Genomic DNA, 19,671 nt, shown 5'->3' with positions numbered 1-19,671 from the left:
AAATGAATGTTCTTCTGGGACTGGAGTGAAACACACAGCCGCTCGTCTGAGTTCATTACACCAGGTGTGAGTTGTAAAGCATTAACAGTGCCAGTTAACTTCTGTGATGCACACACACGCACGCACGCAGGGGCAGGGGCTCGTCCTGTGGAAAGGCTGAGGACACGCTGTCTGTATGATTAGCCCAGCTCTACCTGAGGAGGTGTTTGTTTGACGTGTGTGTGTGTGTGTGTGTGTGTTTGACGTGAGGCTTTATCTGCAGTCAGAGTCCATTAACCACAACACACACGCCAGCCTTCTGGACGAGGAAAACCAGTGTGTGTGTGTGTGTGTGTGTGTCTCCTTGGCACACTTTTACCTAAGGTTAAAGCAACAAGCCAGCACGGCAATTTCAACAATTTCCTGAGCCGTGCTGATGGTGAGATGATTAAAACACTAAATACAGAACCGACGTCAAAATCTCACACATCAAACATCTCAAACACACGGACTTCTCCTTTTCTGAAGACTCATAAACAGATGAGGGCTGATATGATGGTTTAATAATCTTCAACTCTGCTATGAAAATAAATGAACTGAAATATGGAGGTGTGTGTGTGTGTGTGTGTGTGTGTGTGTGTGTGTGTGTGTGTGTGTGTGTTGGGTTCCTGATGTCATGATCAGATATCTTCACATCTCTTATTGATTGCCTGACCTTGCCAGAAGAAAACCGACAATCATCAAAGAGAGAACAGCCTCTGTGTGTGTGTGTGTTTGTGTGTGTGTGTGTGTGTGTGTGTGTGTGTGTGTGTGTGTGTGTGTGTGTATGTGTGTGTGTGTGTGTGTGTGTGTGTGTGTGTGTGTGTGTGTGTGTGATGTCTTTATACAGTCAATTCTTGAAGGAGAGAGTTTATGTAAGGAATATATATTATATTTGTGGATATAAATGGGGGAAATCTATCTATCTATCTATCTATCTATCTATCTATCTATCTATCTATCTATCTATCTATCTATCATGTAACACATGAATTAATTCGTTATTTAATTATTATTTTTATAGAAATGTAACATGCTAAATATATGCATATACATATTTAAAACCTCTGAGGACAATTTGTGGGATTAATTTTTAAATATCACAAATATCAGACTTTTGAAATCATCTTTGGAGAATAAATGATGCAAATGTTATATGTTTCTTTATCTCGTTCTTTCTTCTCCAGAACGCTAATTTATACAGCTCAAGCCTGCACGACACGGCAGCGTGTCCAGATGACGACACGCGTGTTTCACGCCTGAGCAGCACACGAGTGCCAGTCACACCAGCCCTTTTCTTGCAAATGAACATGTTGACACCTGAGATGTTGTTTTTTTCTTTTTCATGCAAAATCTTACACACATTATTATGATGCACAAACAGAGACAATGGGAAATGAATCGTGTGTCTGAGATCTGAAATGAGCCGTGATAATTCTCCAGGAGCTTCGAGTCTGATACGTGGAAACGAGAAGCACACGCAATCCCACGGCCGACCGGACCGATGGACGGACAGAGAGCTTCATATGATGTGTTGTCCAGGCTCCAAACTGAAAGTTAAAACTGGCTTTGGTGCCCAAATAAAACATCGATCACTTGTCTGTTAGCTTGTAGGTTTATTAGAAACTGTGAAAATGCAGATGCAATACTTGAGCGTTTCAGATCTACAGCTTCAGCTTGGATGCATGCTTTCTCCAAACTTTGTGGAGCGGTATGCAATCATCCTCACATTAATCCAGCAAAACTAAAAAAAAATAAGCACGTGAACTATGAAGTCATGTCACTCCCACACACACTGGACATTAAACAAACACTTCACGATCAGCACAGACGAAAGAAACTTCATCCAGCAACAAAACCTGAGCTCTCAGAGAAACTGTGTGCTATAGAAGCTAAATGTGAGGGGTAGACTGACCAGTCAACATCACTTCCTCCAAAATGAGCACAGTTTAAGCATCTACATCGGACTTCAATGAAAGAACAATTACCAGTGAGATCTATTTAATATCCTTTTAGACAACAAAGAGATGAAATATTGTTATCTAAACAGAAGAAAGCACTCAGCTACGTCTCAAACTGTGTTAAGATTTTCCAAGGCATTGCTCTTGATATAAACTCAAACATTTCTCATCAGATTCTCCAAATATCAAATGATCTGAGCTGCATTTTATAGCTGTATATTTTTACTGTACTGATAGGAGATAAAATTCATACACACCTGAAAAGTCTTACATATGTTCACCAGCACAGAAAAGAAAAATAAAAGATGAGATTAATATTCATTAATATCTCAAGTGTTTTCAACAACAATTACAACAACGTTGTCCTGCATGTAAGTCATTCTTTTTATCACTATGTGCAGAATCGAACCAGTGACACTGGCGTTGCGAACACGATGCTCTGACAGCAGACGGTAAAGGTTTAGCAAACTTCTTTAGTGAGCTAACTCTCTCTCACGGAGTCCAAAGCTGTTTTTTCTAAACATTTTTTTTTTTTAAATATTCAGACATGAAGAGGATGCACATGCACATCTTGTGCACACACTGAAGGGTGTTTATCTGGATTGGAGCAGATTATTGATACGCTTCTGAAGGCATCATGTGACGGGAATCCCACAAACTCTTTTCTCCTTCAGAACTTGAGCCGAGAGATTATCAGCCGGCTGGATTTATCCCCATTTACTTAATAATCTGCTCCAATCCAGATAAACACCCTTCAGTGTGTGCACAAGATGTGCATGTGCATCCTCTTCATGTCTGAATATTTAAAAAAAAAAAATGTTTAGAAAAAACAGCTGCCCAGCAACATAAAAAAATAACCAACTATAAAAATAAACAAAAATACTGATATTTATATGTAATATCATTTTATATAAACTAAACAAAAAAAATATTATTATTATTTTGCTTAAACACACTTTTTTGTTATTTTGTTATTTATTTATTATCAGCTATCTATTAAAGAAATATCCCAAGCTCTATGGACTGCACGTGTGAGATCCAGCTGTAGAAACAAACAAAAAATACCTTGACAAATGCACTTACAGTCTGATTTCTGCAGGCTTGCTAAACTAAAGATCATGCCAAAAATTTAATTATCTCAACATACACACACACACACACACACACCTGTTCCAAACTATTCTTGTGTCTTAAAGCAGCCGGGCCTCAAACAGATGATTTTCTCTTAAGTGTGAAAGTGTGCAGCCATGAATAGAGCGAACATGCCGCTGCGTAACACTATCTGTGTGTGTGTGTGGGGGGGGGGGGGGGGGGGGGGGTCTATATAAGGGCCGTAACCAGGGGAGGCCCAACAAACATTCACAAACACCTCAGTTATTTTGCTCTCGACACCCACCCTCTTCTGCCTTTATTCTGTTTTTTTTCTCTCTTCTGTCGCTCTTCCCCCTTTTTATGCGCGCCTTTCTGAAGCTGAATGCAAATGCTGCATGCTGGCAGAGAGAGAGAGAGAGAGAGAGAGGGGGCTGGGTTGTGATTAAGGAGAAAGGGCCGTGTTCTTTGTTCGGCCCTCGGGGGATGTTTACCGGTGGAGACGCGGTGGATGTGATATGAAAGGCAGTCGGGTCAGCGCTGATGTGAGTGAAAGTGAAGTCACACCTAAGGCATTTCCACAGAGCTCTGGGTCTGACTCCCCCTCCCTCCGACAGGCCAAAATATCTTCAGAGACGCGATCGCAGAAGAAACACGACCATAAAATACAACTGGGAGCAGGGCAAAGTGAAATCATGAATTCGTCACCTCAAGGAACTGAAAGGACCTTAAAAATGACATTCAACGACAAATCTTAATGTAGCCGCATGAATTAATTACTCTGACATGAATAAAACCCATGCATTTAGAATCCATGTAATATCCACAGTTTCTTGTGCATGGAGAAATATGTGGATTTCTGTTTAAATGATTTATAATGTGTTCAGCGGAGCAGAGAGATCGTATTGGTGGAAGACGACATTATCAAATTAGATAAAATATTCCATAAACAAACACAAGGGGTGGAGCATGTTTGTGATTGACAGGCGCTTCAGTTATGTGGAGAGCTGCAGGCGCATCAGTGGGTATATTTTAGGGTTGCATATTCAAGGAAAAAAAATGGCTGAGACAAGAAAACTGGCTATAAATGCATATTTAAGATTATTCTTAATTAAGGATTTCTTTATAAAATGATTAAAGGATATTATTTCGATATTAAAGGTTGTTCATTCCGAACTGATTAAATATTGCCATCTCCTTTAAAAACGTCACCTGTAAATGTAACAATTATTCCTTGATGTGTTGTACGCAACCCGAGAGATACTTCCACGCATCCGTGCACTGAAGACGTTTCAAGTCAGTGCTAAAATAATCTTGCAAAAAAATACAAAATACTGAAATGACAGAGACAGACTAATGCACCACAACCAACTCTGTCCTGAAAATGATTAAAAGCAAAAACTGGTGGTTTTTACCCTCAAAGGTCTTCAATTAGGCTACTGACCCACAACACAGAGTCCCTCTTACACAACATATAAAGAGCATAGATAATATAATCAAGTACAAATCACACACACGAGAGCGCAAAAACGAGCTCAGAAATGTCTCAGGAGATCAACGCCATCCTCCTCTTCCTCTAAAACTCTCTGAGCTTGTCGCGGTGCAGCCTAAACTCTGAGAAACTCACAGGGGAAGTGAAGGTCCACGCTCACGCTCGGTTTACCTGAAGCACATGTAAATGACACGTATTAGAGCTGACAATCAGCTGTGAGCGGCCCCGCTCCTCCCAAACACAGGAGGCAGAGGAGGGGCCGTGCGGCATAATGGGGGCGCAGAAACAGTTTAGACGGGGCGGAATCTGCCATTGTTGGGGATGAAAGAGCCTGAGCGAAAGAATCGTCCCCCTCCTAATTCAGCAACGACGGCTCAGCTGCCATAATCAAACACAGAGGCTTCTCCTCGCCACGCAGGAGCGTTTCCAAACCTGAAATGATGTAATCAATCTGGCTGAATGCACCACGAGGAGCACGTCTTTGTGCTGCAGGAAACCTGTGAAAATCTGCATCTTGGGGCACCCCACGGCCGTCAACTGCTCGGGAGGAAAAGGGCTCTTCCTGAAATTTCAGAGCACTGAATTTGTGAAAGACTTCCTGTGCATGCATGCATGACAAACAGAAAAGACTTTCCGCGTGACCCCTGACATCAGATTTGCTCCTCGCACACTACAGATATTTTGTAAAAATAGTGCATGAAAAATAAACGCTCACAAGCCACTCTGATTGACTGCACTGAACACTCACAGACTGCAGAAGCGTTTAACACAAGGAGAAAGACAGCAGCGTTCTCTTCTGCGATTCCACAGACAAACTCTTCTCTTCACACATCAGAGTCCCTCCACGCTTTGGGTTTGAGCTCATCGGAGAGCCGAAGCAAGATGTTTGCAATTAATCTGACTCAACTAAAAGTTTCCTTTCCTACAGAAAATACAGCACTTTCAAACCGTGCAAAACTGAACACGAATTAGAGAGATAAAACACCACACTGGCTGCTTTTGATTATCTTCATATAATATGCAAAAAAATATATGGGTGCATGTAAAAAAAAAAAAAAAAAAAAAAAAGTATGGTTATCTAATATATATATATATATATATATATATATATATATATATATATATATATATATATATATATATATATATATATATATATATTTATTTTGAAGCATGTACCTATGCTAAATGTCTTAGCACACCTGAGTTCACCTGGACACACTGAATCCATCAGGTGTGTGAGAACATAACACATTTCACCCTTCATATTTCTCTGAGCTCAAATCTACAGTCTTCCAGAAGCACTGAATATTTCATCTGTGTCCTCATTTTAAAACGACTGTCACTTCATATCAAGATGCTTTTTTTTTCTTCACTGGTGCATTTTTATTTCTACCCAAACAATTAATTTAGCATTTTCATGCACACATAAACGCGTTCTCGAGCTCCACAAATAATACACACAAAACTGACATTGCATATGAATATTTCAGTACCGTTATTTTTATGCAAATCATTCACACGTTGTATTAAACACGCACATGCATGGACTGTAAGACAGCATTTCATTAGATTTTATGAAATGCATTAATAGTCAAACCCAAAAGTATATATTCAAAAAGTGGGAGGACAGAATTACGCCTTTTAAAACTTTAGTGCTAGAAGACACTCGTGAGGGTGAAAAGACTCTCGTACTCGTATTGATTTTTTAGCGGATCAATATGAAACATTTCATAAAGGAAAGAGGAAGATGGAACTGATCTGCTCGCAGCGTTTAATCCTCGTGAAGCAGAAGAATTAAAAACTCAAACGTGCAGCGCGGCATCCGAACCAACAAACCCAGCACTCGCACAATTTCAGATGAAACCTGACCCATCGGCTGGTGTGTTTAGTTTATATAAAACACTATAGTGTTTATGTGCGTGTAAAACGCCAGAACAGCTCCCTTTAAAATGCAAAACACTGTTCTAAAACATCCTTCAAAGCAGCACAAGTTTATAAAATCAAATCTTCTGTTCTTCGCAATCAGCATGCGTGCTGCATTAATGCAAAACTGTGTTTCCCAGACACTTGTGTGACATTGCGACTAGCGGAGCTCCACACAAAAACACAACAAGCACGAGCACCTCTTATTCATGCATCTGAGAATGAATGAAATAGCTATTGAAATAGCTACTATATACACTAGTGCACTGGGACTGTCCAGTCGGTGTCTCTGAGCGGCCAGCAGCTTCTTAAACAAACGAAACGCAAGTGTAAAGAATCCACGGGAAACTAACGTGTTCACAGCGCGTTTGACGCTCTTGAGAATTACGCACAACTTTCATTTCCAAACTTGCGCGAAAATACAGAAAGGAAAAGCTCCGCTACATGGCCTTTATTTACATCACGCCTGTTCAGTCCGATTTCTACTTGTGCTCTTCTAAACGTGCTCCCATCTGGACTCTGATCTGTCCGGTCTCCTCTCTCTGCGTCCCGCGTCACGCGTCCGTTTACGCACCGCGCCAGGACACTTTCCCAAGCCGCTCTTACCGTTTTTCCTCCGCGGGTTGGCTTGTTTTCGCCTCTTACACCGGGGGCCATCCGCCATGATCAGCTCCCGCATTGATAAACGTGGATCAGATGGCAGTTTGCATGGACTCAGACCCGAGCAAACACAGCAGCAGGGTGAACCGCTCCCTCTGGCATCCCATCAGCCCGAGCACACAACAGAAAAACACAGAAACACACCGGCATGAGTGAACGAGACTGCTGAGAGCCTCTCAGATCATCCGCTGTCCATGCATCTGATCAGGGGAGACTGCATGGGAGACGCATGCATTATGACTTTTAGACATCTACATAAGCAGTTTCACAGTGCATGTGTGTCCCGAAAAGCGAAATAACAGCTAGTCTCAAAGGACAGAGGCTGGATTTACATTTGACATGTTTCGTGCCTATAAAGACACTTTAATAGCTGGTTGCTTTTTATTTGTCTAATGCATTTTTTGGGGAGCTTCCAACTAGCTATATATAGATCACCGAATTTTTCTGTAGTTTGTTTTAAGACATAATCGTGAAATAATAAAATGAGAACACATTGTTTAACGCATTAAGTATAATGAGCATTAGCGTATTATCTGGAATAAACCACACGTGCATCAGAGATATATTGCTTTTTTCCTTTGACTTTCTGAGTGTTTGAGCTCTGCAAGTATTAGCGAAGACGCAGTATTTGAACACTTTGAAAATATTTGATCTATGTAATATTTATCTGCATGCTTGAATAAATAAATACATAGTGTTTGATAATGAAATAAAACGCATAAAGATATAATCATTCATGATCAAAAATGAATAAATACCTTTACTTTGCATTTTTATTTTCTGAGCAAACTTATATATATATATATATATATATATATATATATATATATATATATATATATATATATATATATATATATATAGTGACTGCTGTTAAAATTGTATTTGTAAAAAAAAAAAAGCTCAATAAAATCGATGTATTTATAGCTGAATTTGTAGCGATGTGGCATGATTGTCTCTATCACTGACCTCACGCATTGCAACATTATGTAAAAAAAATGTTTGCATTTAAAAAATGGTTATTGGAAGCAACGCCAAGCGTTGGTTTCTTTTCTAAAATAAAACGTCGGTTTCGAATAAGTTGGTCCTGTCGCTCAGCGCACCTGCACAGGTGAACGTAAAGGTGAGAGGAAAAAAACCATACACCTTTGTGTTTGACTTTAACTAAGAGCATCCTGATTCCAGCAGCGAGAAAGCGGCTTTATTTCGCATTAGGACTATTTTAAAGATGCCGCTCGGTAAAAGAGTGTGTCTTACCTTGTGGTCTCGGCTGCAGGAGTGTGTGTTGTGTGTGTTATAGTGTCTGGGTCCAGAATAAAGCCTGAGAAACAGAGGCGCGTTATTCCTGACTGATCCTCTCACACACTCCAGGACTCAAACCTGCGCTCGGACTGACGCGCTCACACGCCTCGAATGACACTGTTTTCCTCCTTTCTTTTCGAGAGAGAGAGAGAGAAACACACGCCACCTATCAGCACAGGGAGGGATAATAGAGCCAAACGTGTGTGTGTGTTATGAGCGCGCGCACACACACACACACACACATGCAGAGAGAGAGAGCATCAGGCACCTTTATAGCGAAGACATGAATAACGTTTGAAGAAAGTTCAGGAACGGTTACCCTCCCTGTCTTCAGCGCCGGCGACAAACACGACTGTAAGAGAAATAAAGGAGGGTGCAATCATAAAGACGAATCTGAGGAGGAGAAGCGCTGGAGTGTTCTGTCGGAGGAGACGCGGGGAGCGCGCGCGCGCTCCTGTGACAGGTGAGTCTGCAGGTGCACAGGTGAGAACGCTGATTTCAGACTTAAAAAAACAAAAATACACTTAAGGCAGGCAATGCAGCGCAATGGGGTTTTAGTGCATGTCATGATCTTTTTTCATAATTCTCAGTCCAAAATGAAAGAATTAAATGATTTTTCGATGAGATTTCTGAGGGATTCCGACGCATTTAAGGGCGTGAACGAGCTTCCTCTCTCTCTCTCTCTCTCTCTCTCTCTCTCTGTCCGCATTCTTTCACTGTTATTGTTATTTGTCTTCTACTGTGTTTTACGCGTTAGTGCTGAAGTCTTCAGAGGACGACGGCGCTTTATGTGAAGAGCTTTTCTGTTCTTTCAGTATTTGTGAGGATAATGAAGACATCAATCTACTGCCATCTGCACTGATTGATGCTTTTGTTCAGCATCAGACTCCTGCGATCTACAATCAGTCAGGTATGTATTTGTGCATTTAAAAATAAAATAAAAATACAAATGATTTAATAATAAAAAAAATTATTATAATGATGATTATTATTGTTATTATATTGTCATATGTCGTATTTTATTAAATTGTGAGGGTGTGCTCTTGGTTTGTCCGTGACTCTGCTGTATCCCTGTAGGATCTATCTATCTATCTATCATTTCCACATGTATGTTGTCTTTTGCATCTGTTTATATGCAGTATTTGACATGTTGTTAAGTATTGTGTGAGACAGACAGTGACCCTCTGGGTTCATGAATGTGTTCATTTAATGGAGGAGACAGACGCCCCCTCTCTGCGCTCGCTCCTGTTACACCCTCTCCTTCAGTTCTGCCCTGTCACACGTTCAGCTCGGAAACATTGTGCATCTAAAGGATTTTGGGGGTTTTCTCTGAATGATCATTGCCAGTGGTGCATTATAACTTGTGATTATAATGTACTTATAATTGTAAATGTATCATTCAAGCAAATCCCTGTAAAATGAGTAACGATAAGGATACGAGAAAACTGAATATGACATTATGCATTTAAAAATAATTCATACAAATAATTAAAATGAACTGCAACAGTTTGGATTTAAAAATTTGTTCATTTATTTTTTTGTTTTATTTTGGAAAAAAATACAGTGCACTGGAAAAAAATTAAAATAATAATAAAATAAATTAATAATAATAATAAAAAATAGTATTTGAGTCTTTCTACTTGAATATTTCACATGTAACCCAATGCATTATTTGCTATTTCTTTGAAATAATCTGTGAAATTTACTAGCAAATTCTAAGTGAAAGGAATTTCTACATATTTTTTTTTTCTTCATCAGTATACATGTCATTTTCCTGTATGAACTGCTGGGGTCCCTGCCCTGTGTTGCTAGTTAATTTTGGTAGTCATTATAAAGCACACTGCGCCACACACAACAGTACCAGAGATACAGCCGTGTATTTCATTATCATAATTATCACATCTTCATGTGTGCGTGTACATCGCCAGCCAAAAAGCCTGTCCGACTCTTCAAAGATCCACCTCTGTGCAAATACAGCATGCACATGCATTACATGCGGTGGTGATTCTCATCTGTACTTATTAATTATGCATTTACCCAACAAACCTGTTTCATTCACAGATGCATTTTAATGTGAGTGACAGCTGTACAGGCCGAGCGTATCTCACATGCACAGACAAAAGAAAAGAAAAGGAGAAGCACGGCAGATTGATGGACAGTTATAGTGCAGAGTTAGCAGAGAGAGTGATCTCAAAGTCTCTCAAACATATGAACTGAGCTGTTGTGCTGTAGCCGCAGCCTCATACGGCTTCAGTCTACTGTATATAACAGCACGCTGGGCTACTGACTGCGCAGATACAGATGCCGTATGCATCAAATAGCTATTGATTTTCACACGTAGCACTTGTTCTGTGCAGAGGAAGGACTCTGAACACTAGTGATCTGATTATTAGCAGACTCTCTTCATTTGCACACATCGAACGAGAGACGCTCGGTGAAGAGAGATGATTCTGAGCATCTCTCGGTAAAGAGGTCAGGTCTCCAGTGAGGTTGAAGTAGCAGTGCGACGACATATTTTTAACTATTTTGATGCTCTGCCTTTTTGAGACAGAGAAGGAAACGGAAAACATTCATGATTAATTCTGACATTAACAGAGTTCACAGAGCGAGAGAAAAAGAGAGAGAGAGAGACAGAGAGACAGAGAGAGAAAGCTAAAGGTCCGTTAAAATAGGAAACTCTGCCTACAGAAACACAGCTTATTGTTTCTGTGGAATTAATAATTGACGGTTGTTAAATGAATAATTTATCACAAACTGGAATAATTGTTGTATCTCTAATCTCGACGCAAATTTGCATAAGAATCTTGTAAAAAACTGCCTCTATGTACTCTATAAACTTCGAGGGGGTGTGAAATTTAATTTATCCTATGCAATAAAACGAGAGTTTCTCCTGCAGGTTTCGGCCCTCTTGAGGAAGTGTACGCCGGATCAGAGACGTGTGTGTGTGTGTGTGTGTGTGTGTATGTGTGTGTGTGTGTGTGTATGTGTGTGTGTGTGTATGTGTGTGTGTGTGTATGTGTGTGTGTGTGTGTGTGTGTGTGTGTATGTGTGTGTGTGTGTATGTGTGTGTGTGTGTATGTGTGTGTGTGTGTATGTGTGTGTGTGTGTGTGTGTGCGTGTGCGTGTGTGAGTGATTCTTCACATTTTTCTGTTTCTATTCTAAAATCCGCTGTGAGGAAGAGCATATGGCTTTACATTAGATAAGACGAATGATTCACTATCAAATGCAATGTCAAATGTCATGATATGTGATGAGTAAACAATATAAAAGTGCATTATAAAACAGATCCTCCCACTCCTGGATGCTGATTGGTCAATTACTCATCAGTCATTCAAAAATACACAATATAACAGCATGAACCCAATTGGATGTCTCGTCCTATATTTGCATAAATACTGAATAAATTTGAATCCGAGTAAATATTTGTGTCCTTAATAATCTATTAAGTACTGTAAATGCAATAAAGTGATGAACTGTGAATATTTGTGAGGTGTCTGTCTGTCTTTCTCTCCGGTCACATTCAGACAGATAGTGTTCAGATCTCTGTCAATGATGAGCAAATCAACAAATATTTATATTCAAGCGTGTGATGCGAACACCCCCCCCCCCCATCTCTTAACCAGGCGGGAGAGTTGATTGTGTTTGATCTGGGCTTGTGTTGAAGTAAAAGAGCATCTTATACAATTGACGGCTACAATTAGCTGCCGATCAGAGCAGCGGAGGACAACACTTACACTCGCATTTACATGTCAGTTTGTTGAATAAAAAAAGGAGCAAAAAGCCGTAGGATTTTCCTTTTCTGTGTTTGCTGTATAATGTGTGCAGATTTGAGTCAGAGGAGGAACGCAGAGATGCTCATTAACATGTGAAAAGAGGCAATCAGAGGCCACTGCTGAGACTATTGTCCACACTCAACCAGAGAGAGAGGGAGAGAGAGAGAGCGAGAGGGAGAGAGAGAGAGAGAGAGAGAGAGAGACACGTTTCCTCTTTGGAGGACTGTTACATACTCCAGCAAACTTTTTTTTTTTCATCATTGCATGTTGCTGTTACCTGAGAAAATCACACCTGTCTCTATGAAAGCACATTCAGCACATTAGCATTCTTGAGCTGCAGCTAAACAGTTTATTTATATATATATATATGTTTAATAATGTTTAATAATAATGCAATTATAATTATGAAATATTTGAAATTGAAATACTAAAATCATTAACTGGATTAAAATAAAAATAAAACTGAAATATAATTGAATCATCATCATTATGACAAAAGCACATAATAAATTTACAAAAACTACTGAAATAATAATAATAAAAACTACAACGGTATATAAATAATATTAAAATAACACTGGTGCTTTGAAATGGATTTTTAAAGCCCATTTTCTTCAATTATTAGTATTATTATTATTATTTTTTTTAACAAACTAAAACATAAAATAATCAGTTACCTTAAGGCATCAGGCAACCAAACCGTAATAATGTCTTAGTTCTAATAATTGGGATGTGTCTTTTATTTGATCAGTTTATCCTCTAGCGTTTGCTGACATGTCTTTGGAGATCGACAGAAGTTAATACTCTTTCATTTCACACCTGCATTGTGGGAATATCTGTGTGTATTCACACATGACTATTAAAGAGGAAACACACAGAAAAAGGAACCATCAGTTACTGGCTGTCATACAGAGCAGCATGTGTGTGTGTGTGTTTACTGCTCAGCGGAGTTCAACTAAACCCTTGAGCTAGTTTAACCTCTCTCTCTCTCTCTCTCTCTCTCTCTCTCTCTCTCTGTCTCTCTCTGTCTCTCTCTGTAATTGGCCAGAATGCCACAGTGTGTTTGGATTTGATCCATCTAAACCACATTTGAAAGATCCTTGCTGTTTTTGTTTAGCATGTACAGTAAAATAAATGAAATTTTTCAAAACAATTTTTTTAATTTATTTCTTTTTTATTAGTTTCTGGATGTACAAAACAGCATGATTTTTTTTATATTTATGTAATTTTGACAAGTGTTCTTAAGGTGTTTGATTTAGTTAGGCTGTAATGTACAAAATTAACTTTATACAAAAACAATACAAGTTTATGAAATGTGGCCATATAAGCAGATAAACACCGTCAGATGTGAGAGACAGACAGACAGAGGGTTGTGTGAGATTTGGCAGTGTATGAGGGACAGATACAGTCAGAGAGAAACAGACAGACAGACAGACAGGAGTGAGTGGGAACAGATGCAGGATGATCAGCCCGAATCCCTAAAACCGTGTCACAGTTTCCATTGGTTAGAGCTGAACCTCACATGACTCGCCCCCTCCAGGCTCGGAGTGATGATTTATTCATTACTCTACAGAGCTGAGACGTGATTGGCTGATTTCCTGCTACTGTATATCTGAGAGGAAGATCAAATCAAACTTTTAAACAAAGGACTTCTTTTTTTTTTTTACAGTGGGAATTTGCAACTATTCATTTGAAAAAACCGACTAGTTTGTGGGCTGTATGAAAAGTGACTAATCAGATTTAAGGACACACTGAATAATTAGGCTGTTTTGTTTTAATATGCCATCATAAAATTGGAAAAAAAAAATTAGAGATATAATTAGCGTAGCTGCTCTTCCAACCAATCAAAAATTGTGTGTTCAACCCAAGCTAAATAATAATAATATGTATTTTATCATATATAACTGCAGTCCAAGATTATGAGATAAATTAAGAGATGAGACTTTGCTATCCTAGGAACTACCAAAAGTCCAGCGTTTTGTGACCTTAGGGTGCGTGATGGGTTGTAACGTGGTAGAAGGCTAGTTAGGTACGCAGGAGCTAAACCATTTAGGGCCTTATAGGTAAGTAATGATAATTTGTAACTGATACGGAACTTAATAGGTAGCCAGTGCAGAGACTGTAAAATAGGGGTAATATGATCATATTTTCTTGATCTCGTAAGGACTCTAGCTGCTGCATTTTGGACTACCTGTAGCTTGTTTATTGACGAAGCAGGACAACCACCTAGAAGTGCCTTACAATAGTCCAGTCTAGAGGTCATGAAAGCATGAACTAGCTTTTCTGCATCAGAAACAGGTAACATGTTTCGTATCTTGGCAATGTTTCTAAGATGGAAGAATGCTGTTTTTGTAACATAAGAAATATTATTTTCAAAAGAAAAGTTGCTTTCTAATATAACACCTATATTTTTGACTGTAGAGGAAGTAACAGTACATCTGTCTAGTAGCAAACTGTAAACTTGGACTAAAAAAATAAATAAAACAGTGCACAGAATCTAGTAGACTGTCTAATATAACTAATATAAGCCTTATGTAATAGGAGAAAATTGTTTGTCATCTGATTTTTAACATTTTTAACACACTGTTAGCTTAGATAATTTAGAAGTTTCATCTGGTCTCGTTGAGATATATGGTTGAGTATCATCAGCATAACAGTGGAAGCTAATTCCGTATTTTCTAATAATATTACCAAGGGACAACATGTATATTGAAAATAGAAGGACCTAGGACGGATCCTTGTGGCACTCCATACTTCACTGGTGATAATTGAGATGACTCCCCATTTAAAAAAACTAAATGGTACCGATTGGAAAGGTCAACAACTATTAAACAACCTATGAACAGAATCAGAAGTCCTGCAATAGAATTTGTTACTTTTTCAATAATCAATTTTACTATATGAAATATGAAAAAAAAACACCAACAACCACAAAACAAACAAAAAAACATTTTGATTTAAAAAATACAACATTTATGGTGGGACATTCAAAACAACTGTCTGGATGCTTCTGGCTTTAATTCCAACTAACCATTATAGGTTTGTTAGGTTCCTATCACAGGAAACATTCTGCATTTTCTGGGATGATGTTCAGGAAACGAATTTCCCGAACAAAAACTGTGTCTTATGCTCAACACTCTGTCAGCATGATCATGTAAAATAAAAATAACAATGCAAACTAACATCTGAATAATCTAGTCAGTTGTTGGTTGACTAGTCAGTTAGTCATCAGCAGTTCCTCATTTACAGTAACTTTTGTATGTTTACAACTACTGAATACAGAGAGAATCCGAATGTTGAGTGTGAAGAGAGCAGGGGAAATTTATGTAATGTTGAAATGTGAACTTCAGCACCTGTTGAACTCAGTGTGTGTGAGAGATTGTTCAAACCTGTGAACATGTTCCTTTCTGTCATGCAATATTTTGCCAAGCAAGGCAGGAGGTTTAATGGTTTACATCCTGTAACACACACACACACACACACACACACTGAGACGGTCTTTATATCTGTCACAGAGAGCTGGTTTATATTTCAGGTGATGCGAGAGGAGGACATCTCATTATCTCCTCATGCTCCTCCAAACACACACACACACACACTGACTCCAGCTCTCCATGCTAAAGAGATCAGAGTCTCAGTTCACTGGTTAAAACAAACCTGTAAGTGATTCATCAGAACCGACCCTTATACTGTTTCACCACGACCTCTGACCCTTACGATTAGCCTACCCTTACGATTAGAGCAGCGCGGTTTAACGAACAGTACTCTCGCTCTCGGCTGTCAGATTCAACTAAAGTCGACATTATTAAAGATCCGTGCGCTCGTGAGAAACACACCTTAAGTAACGCGCATTAGAGCCGCGACTGTGGAAAGATCACATTTAACGGACATAAAACCCCGATCCAGCAGAGACTGTGATTGGCCATTAAACCGATGTCACATGGTGTCTTTAACTCGTGTGTTTGATTTGATGTGTGTCAGAGTGTATTCACACTGTGTGAACTCACCGATGTTGTGTTATTGGTAATAAGCACACACACACACACACACACACACACACACACACACACACCCACACACACACAAACTACTATATTAATTTATACTAAATACTATAGTGTTTTTTTTTAACCATACCATAGTAAAGTGTATTATACTGTAATAAACTTAATTCAAGTTTATTTTTCTAGTGCTTTTTACGAGTAACTTTACAGAATATAACGTTTCTACAATATTTAGTATATATACTGAAGTAAAAACAAGCTTACTGATAAGTAAACAATTATAGTATTTTTAATATTATAAATAGACAATAATATCAAAAAAGGTGATTTAACTCTGTTTCCTGCGGAAATTACAGATGGCAGTATTAAAGTGACACTGCAAGTCAATCCCTGATTTAGTGATTTAGTGAAGGTTAAGTAGTCTGTATGTTTAATGAGATTGTGTCTGTCCGGCGAGCCTCTGACAGGCCTGTGGGGGAAGAAGGACATTTGTCACCAGCGCTGCAGGCGGCCCAGTGCTTCTTCATCTCCACGAGGGGATCGGAGCGCTCAGCTTTGTGCGAGTTAGTGTTTGGCCGTCGAGGACGCCAGCTGTAGGTCACAGATAAACTCAGTACCTTCAAACTCCAGCAAAGAAATGAACTTCACTCCCAAAACACAACTCAGACCACTGAGGATGAGGGGAACACACTCTTCAGACTCAAACTTGGACTTTCTATAACACACACACACACTTGCCTCTCTGCTGTCTTTTGTATCTACACTGTTACAGATGCACACATACAACCATTTATCGAAACGTACAGGCCATAACAGCATTTTTTTTTTTTTTTTTTTTTTACTTTTGTAAATTATTTTTCCATTCATTGTCTCCAAAGGCATTTAAACACACATCCATCTCAGCTTTCCTTATAATATAATATTTTTTATTTCAGTTTTTGTTTTCGTTATTTTAGAACATCAATTGAATTAAACTAAACTTAATGAAAATGAAAAATTATGCATTGACACTACAGTAGTTAATGTATATGTATGTATGCAATAAGTATTAATAATAATTTAGTAATAATAATAATAATACAAATCTAAGTTGTAAATAATACAATGATTATTGGAGTATGTTTTACTAGAAAATACAATTTCAGTCTATCATGTTTAATTAAATGTGTTAATTGCATTTTTTATTATTATTTTCAGGGTGTATTTTCAGGTTATAACTCTGAACAGAATTATGGTTTAATTTAATGGTGTTTATAAATGTGTTGTGGTTTACAGCATATGGACAATCACCTGCATTAACATTAAAGTGATCAAATCATAATAAACTTAATTGCAACTTTTACAATGTAAAACCCTTTCTAAGTCCATACAGACCATTCACTGAAACTTAACATCTCATAGAGCTTAACAGCAACACCGAAGCATTTCTGAACTGATTTGTCCATTTATTGATTGTAAAAAATAAAAAAAATCAGCATTCATCTGCACATCCTTCCATAAAGAATTACTGTGTGAACTATACCACTAAAAAACGCCTGGATTTGTTCACAGCGGGATGGTTTTCTGGACGGGAGCCACTCACTCTAAACATCTCCCCAGCGGAGCCCTTAAGAGTGTGTGATAGAAGAGTAGAAAAGTGTGTGTTTGTCGGTGGTCCCAGTTAGCCGTGTGTTTGGCTGCTGTGACCTCCTGCCTCATAAACTATAATTTCTCACATCACCTCTGAATTACTGCCTGCTGAAACCTCGGCAGGAGCAGACGGCGGTGTTCAGAAAGGCCTGTGCTTATTTCAGGCTTGAGGGCAGAGAACCCTGTTTGGACTCGTCTCTAATTAGAAACATCAGTCCAGAACATTTACAGTCACCAGTGAAGAGAAATCCCTGGAGCAGAATCACCCCTGAACGCATGCATCACCTGCCCTCCAGCGGTTAAACAACTCTGCAAGCTGAGCTGATTCAAAGGAGTCAAATGGGGAGGAATCAAATCTTTTGAGATCAGAGTTCTTTGGACAATGTAAATAGACTGTAACTTTCAGAACTCAAATCTTCCTCAACAGTCCATGAAGAGCATTATTGACTCTAAACCGCGGAAACAACTTTCTAGATGACTTTTCTAACTTCAAAATTAAACTTTTCTGATATGCAAACAGATGAACATCAACAATTTGTATTCTTTTATTTTTTCAGAAGTCTTTTCTGCTCACAAGGCACCATTTATTTGGTCATAAATACAGTTTATCCAGATTGACTTGAGGACAATGGAAGCCATCAAAATCAACAAAAGAGTAATAACAAGCATGTGCTATAACAAGTCTCAGTTATCTCAAAGAAAAGAATAGAGAAGCTAGTGTTTTTTTAAGAAAACAAGCAGTTAGTAAATGAATAGAGTGCAAGTCTAAAAGTATAGAATTAGAATAGAGACTGCTAGAGTTAGAGGGTCAAATAAAGATTGTTTTTAGCCGATTCTTGTAGATGGCTAAGGACTCAGTTGCTCTGATTGAGTTGGGCAGGTCATTCCACCAGGAGGGAACATTTAATGCAAACGTCTGTGAAAGTGATTATGTGCCTCTTTGGAATTAACAATAATGCACTATTCACTTGCAGAACACAAGCTTCTAGAGGCACATAAGTCTGATGTAATGACTTTAGTTATTTAACAACCACATTTTTTTGAATGCCAGCATAACAATTTTAAAACACATCTAGTTATCCAGAAAACAATATACGTCCACTACAGGAAGCTGAGAAGCTCAAATCTTCTGAGGTGACCTTCTGACCTTTAAGTGTTTCTGGACATATAACTGGAGATTGGTCAAGTTTTCTACAATGTGAACATCCACTAAGATTCATATCAGGTTTAAACTAGCTCTTTCCAGCACTACAGGTGCAGACGGATCCGTGTTCATCCAGAATAAACCCTCGTCACACACAGAAGGATCACAGCAAATCTGTGTGTGTGGCAAGTTCAGTCAGAATAAAACGCTCACCTTCTTCTCCACCTAGAAATGTGTCTTTTAAGCGATTGCATAATGTCAGAGGAGGGGTTTTATAAATATCTGCGGCGCATCAGTGTGGAGCGCTGTGAAAGTGTGCCAGAGTTAAGCGGCTCTCGTGTTCCTGCGCTCCGAGCGTCTTTGAAATGCAGATTACGAGTCTATCAGCTGTCACCTGTGTGGAGCGGAGAGAGACAGGTTAGATCGCTATCCTCGCTCTGGCAATTACTCCTGATGTCTGTATTGTTCTGTAACACTGGTTTGATCTCTTTATCCCCACTCTGAATCAGACGTTTGAGGTAAGAACGTTCAGCTTCACCTCAGAAAAGAATCAATTTCCAGGAGAAAGCATCAATCTGACACACTCTCTCAGTTTTTACCCAAATACGATTACATAAGAGCCAGCTCGAGGAGACGCAGTTATTCTCTCTGTTCTCTAAGATTAACACTGTT

The 19,671-nt window shown here is 38.8% G+C and overlaps 1 protein-coding gene and 1 long non-coding RNA gene across 6 annotated transcripts in view; one reads left to right on the top strand and one right to left on the bottom strand.

The window, feature by feature from the left end:
- Positions 1-8,838, bottom strand: part of zeb2b (zinc finger E-box binding homeobox 2b) — a 68,722-nt gene extending 59,884 nt beyond the window's left edge. For 4 of the 5 annotated variants that reach the window (XM_059497744.1, XM_059497748.1, XM_059497747.1 and 1 more), the window contains exons 1-2: positions 8,404-8,838; positions 7,093-7,241 (exon numbers count right to left, since the gene is read on the bottom strand). In XM_059497744.1, the coding sequence (XP_059353727.1) occupies positions 7,093-7,165 (73 nt within the window). In that variant the 5' untranslated portion in view covers positions 7,166-7,241; positions 8,404-8,838. The remainder of the gene's footprint in view (positions 1-7,092; positions 7,242-8,403) is intronic. The other variant, XM_059497745.1, reaches the window with a different exon arrangement.
- Positions 8,839-10,723: 1,885 nt separating this feature from the next.
- LOC132090963 (uncharacterized) lies at positions 10,724-11,932 on the top strand. Its single transcript, XR_009422110.1, has 2 exons — positions 10,724-11,444; positions 11,580-11,932. It is a non-coding gene; the product is annotated as an uncharacterized LOC132090963 (long non-coding RNA).
- Positions 11,933-19,671: the final 7,739 nt, after the last annotated feature.

The sequence above is a fragment of the Carassius carassius genome, chromosome 17 (assembly GCF_963082965.1).
Source record: "Carassius carassius chromosome 17, fCarCar2.1, whole genome shotgun sequence".
Classification (NCBI taxonomy): Eukaryota; Metazoa; Chordata; class Actinopteri; order Cypriniformes; family Cyprinidae; genus Carassius; species Carassius carassius.
The sequence above is the reverse complement of the archived record's forward strand: the minus strand, read 5'-3'. Positions and strand labels throughout refer to the sequence as shown.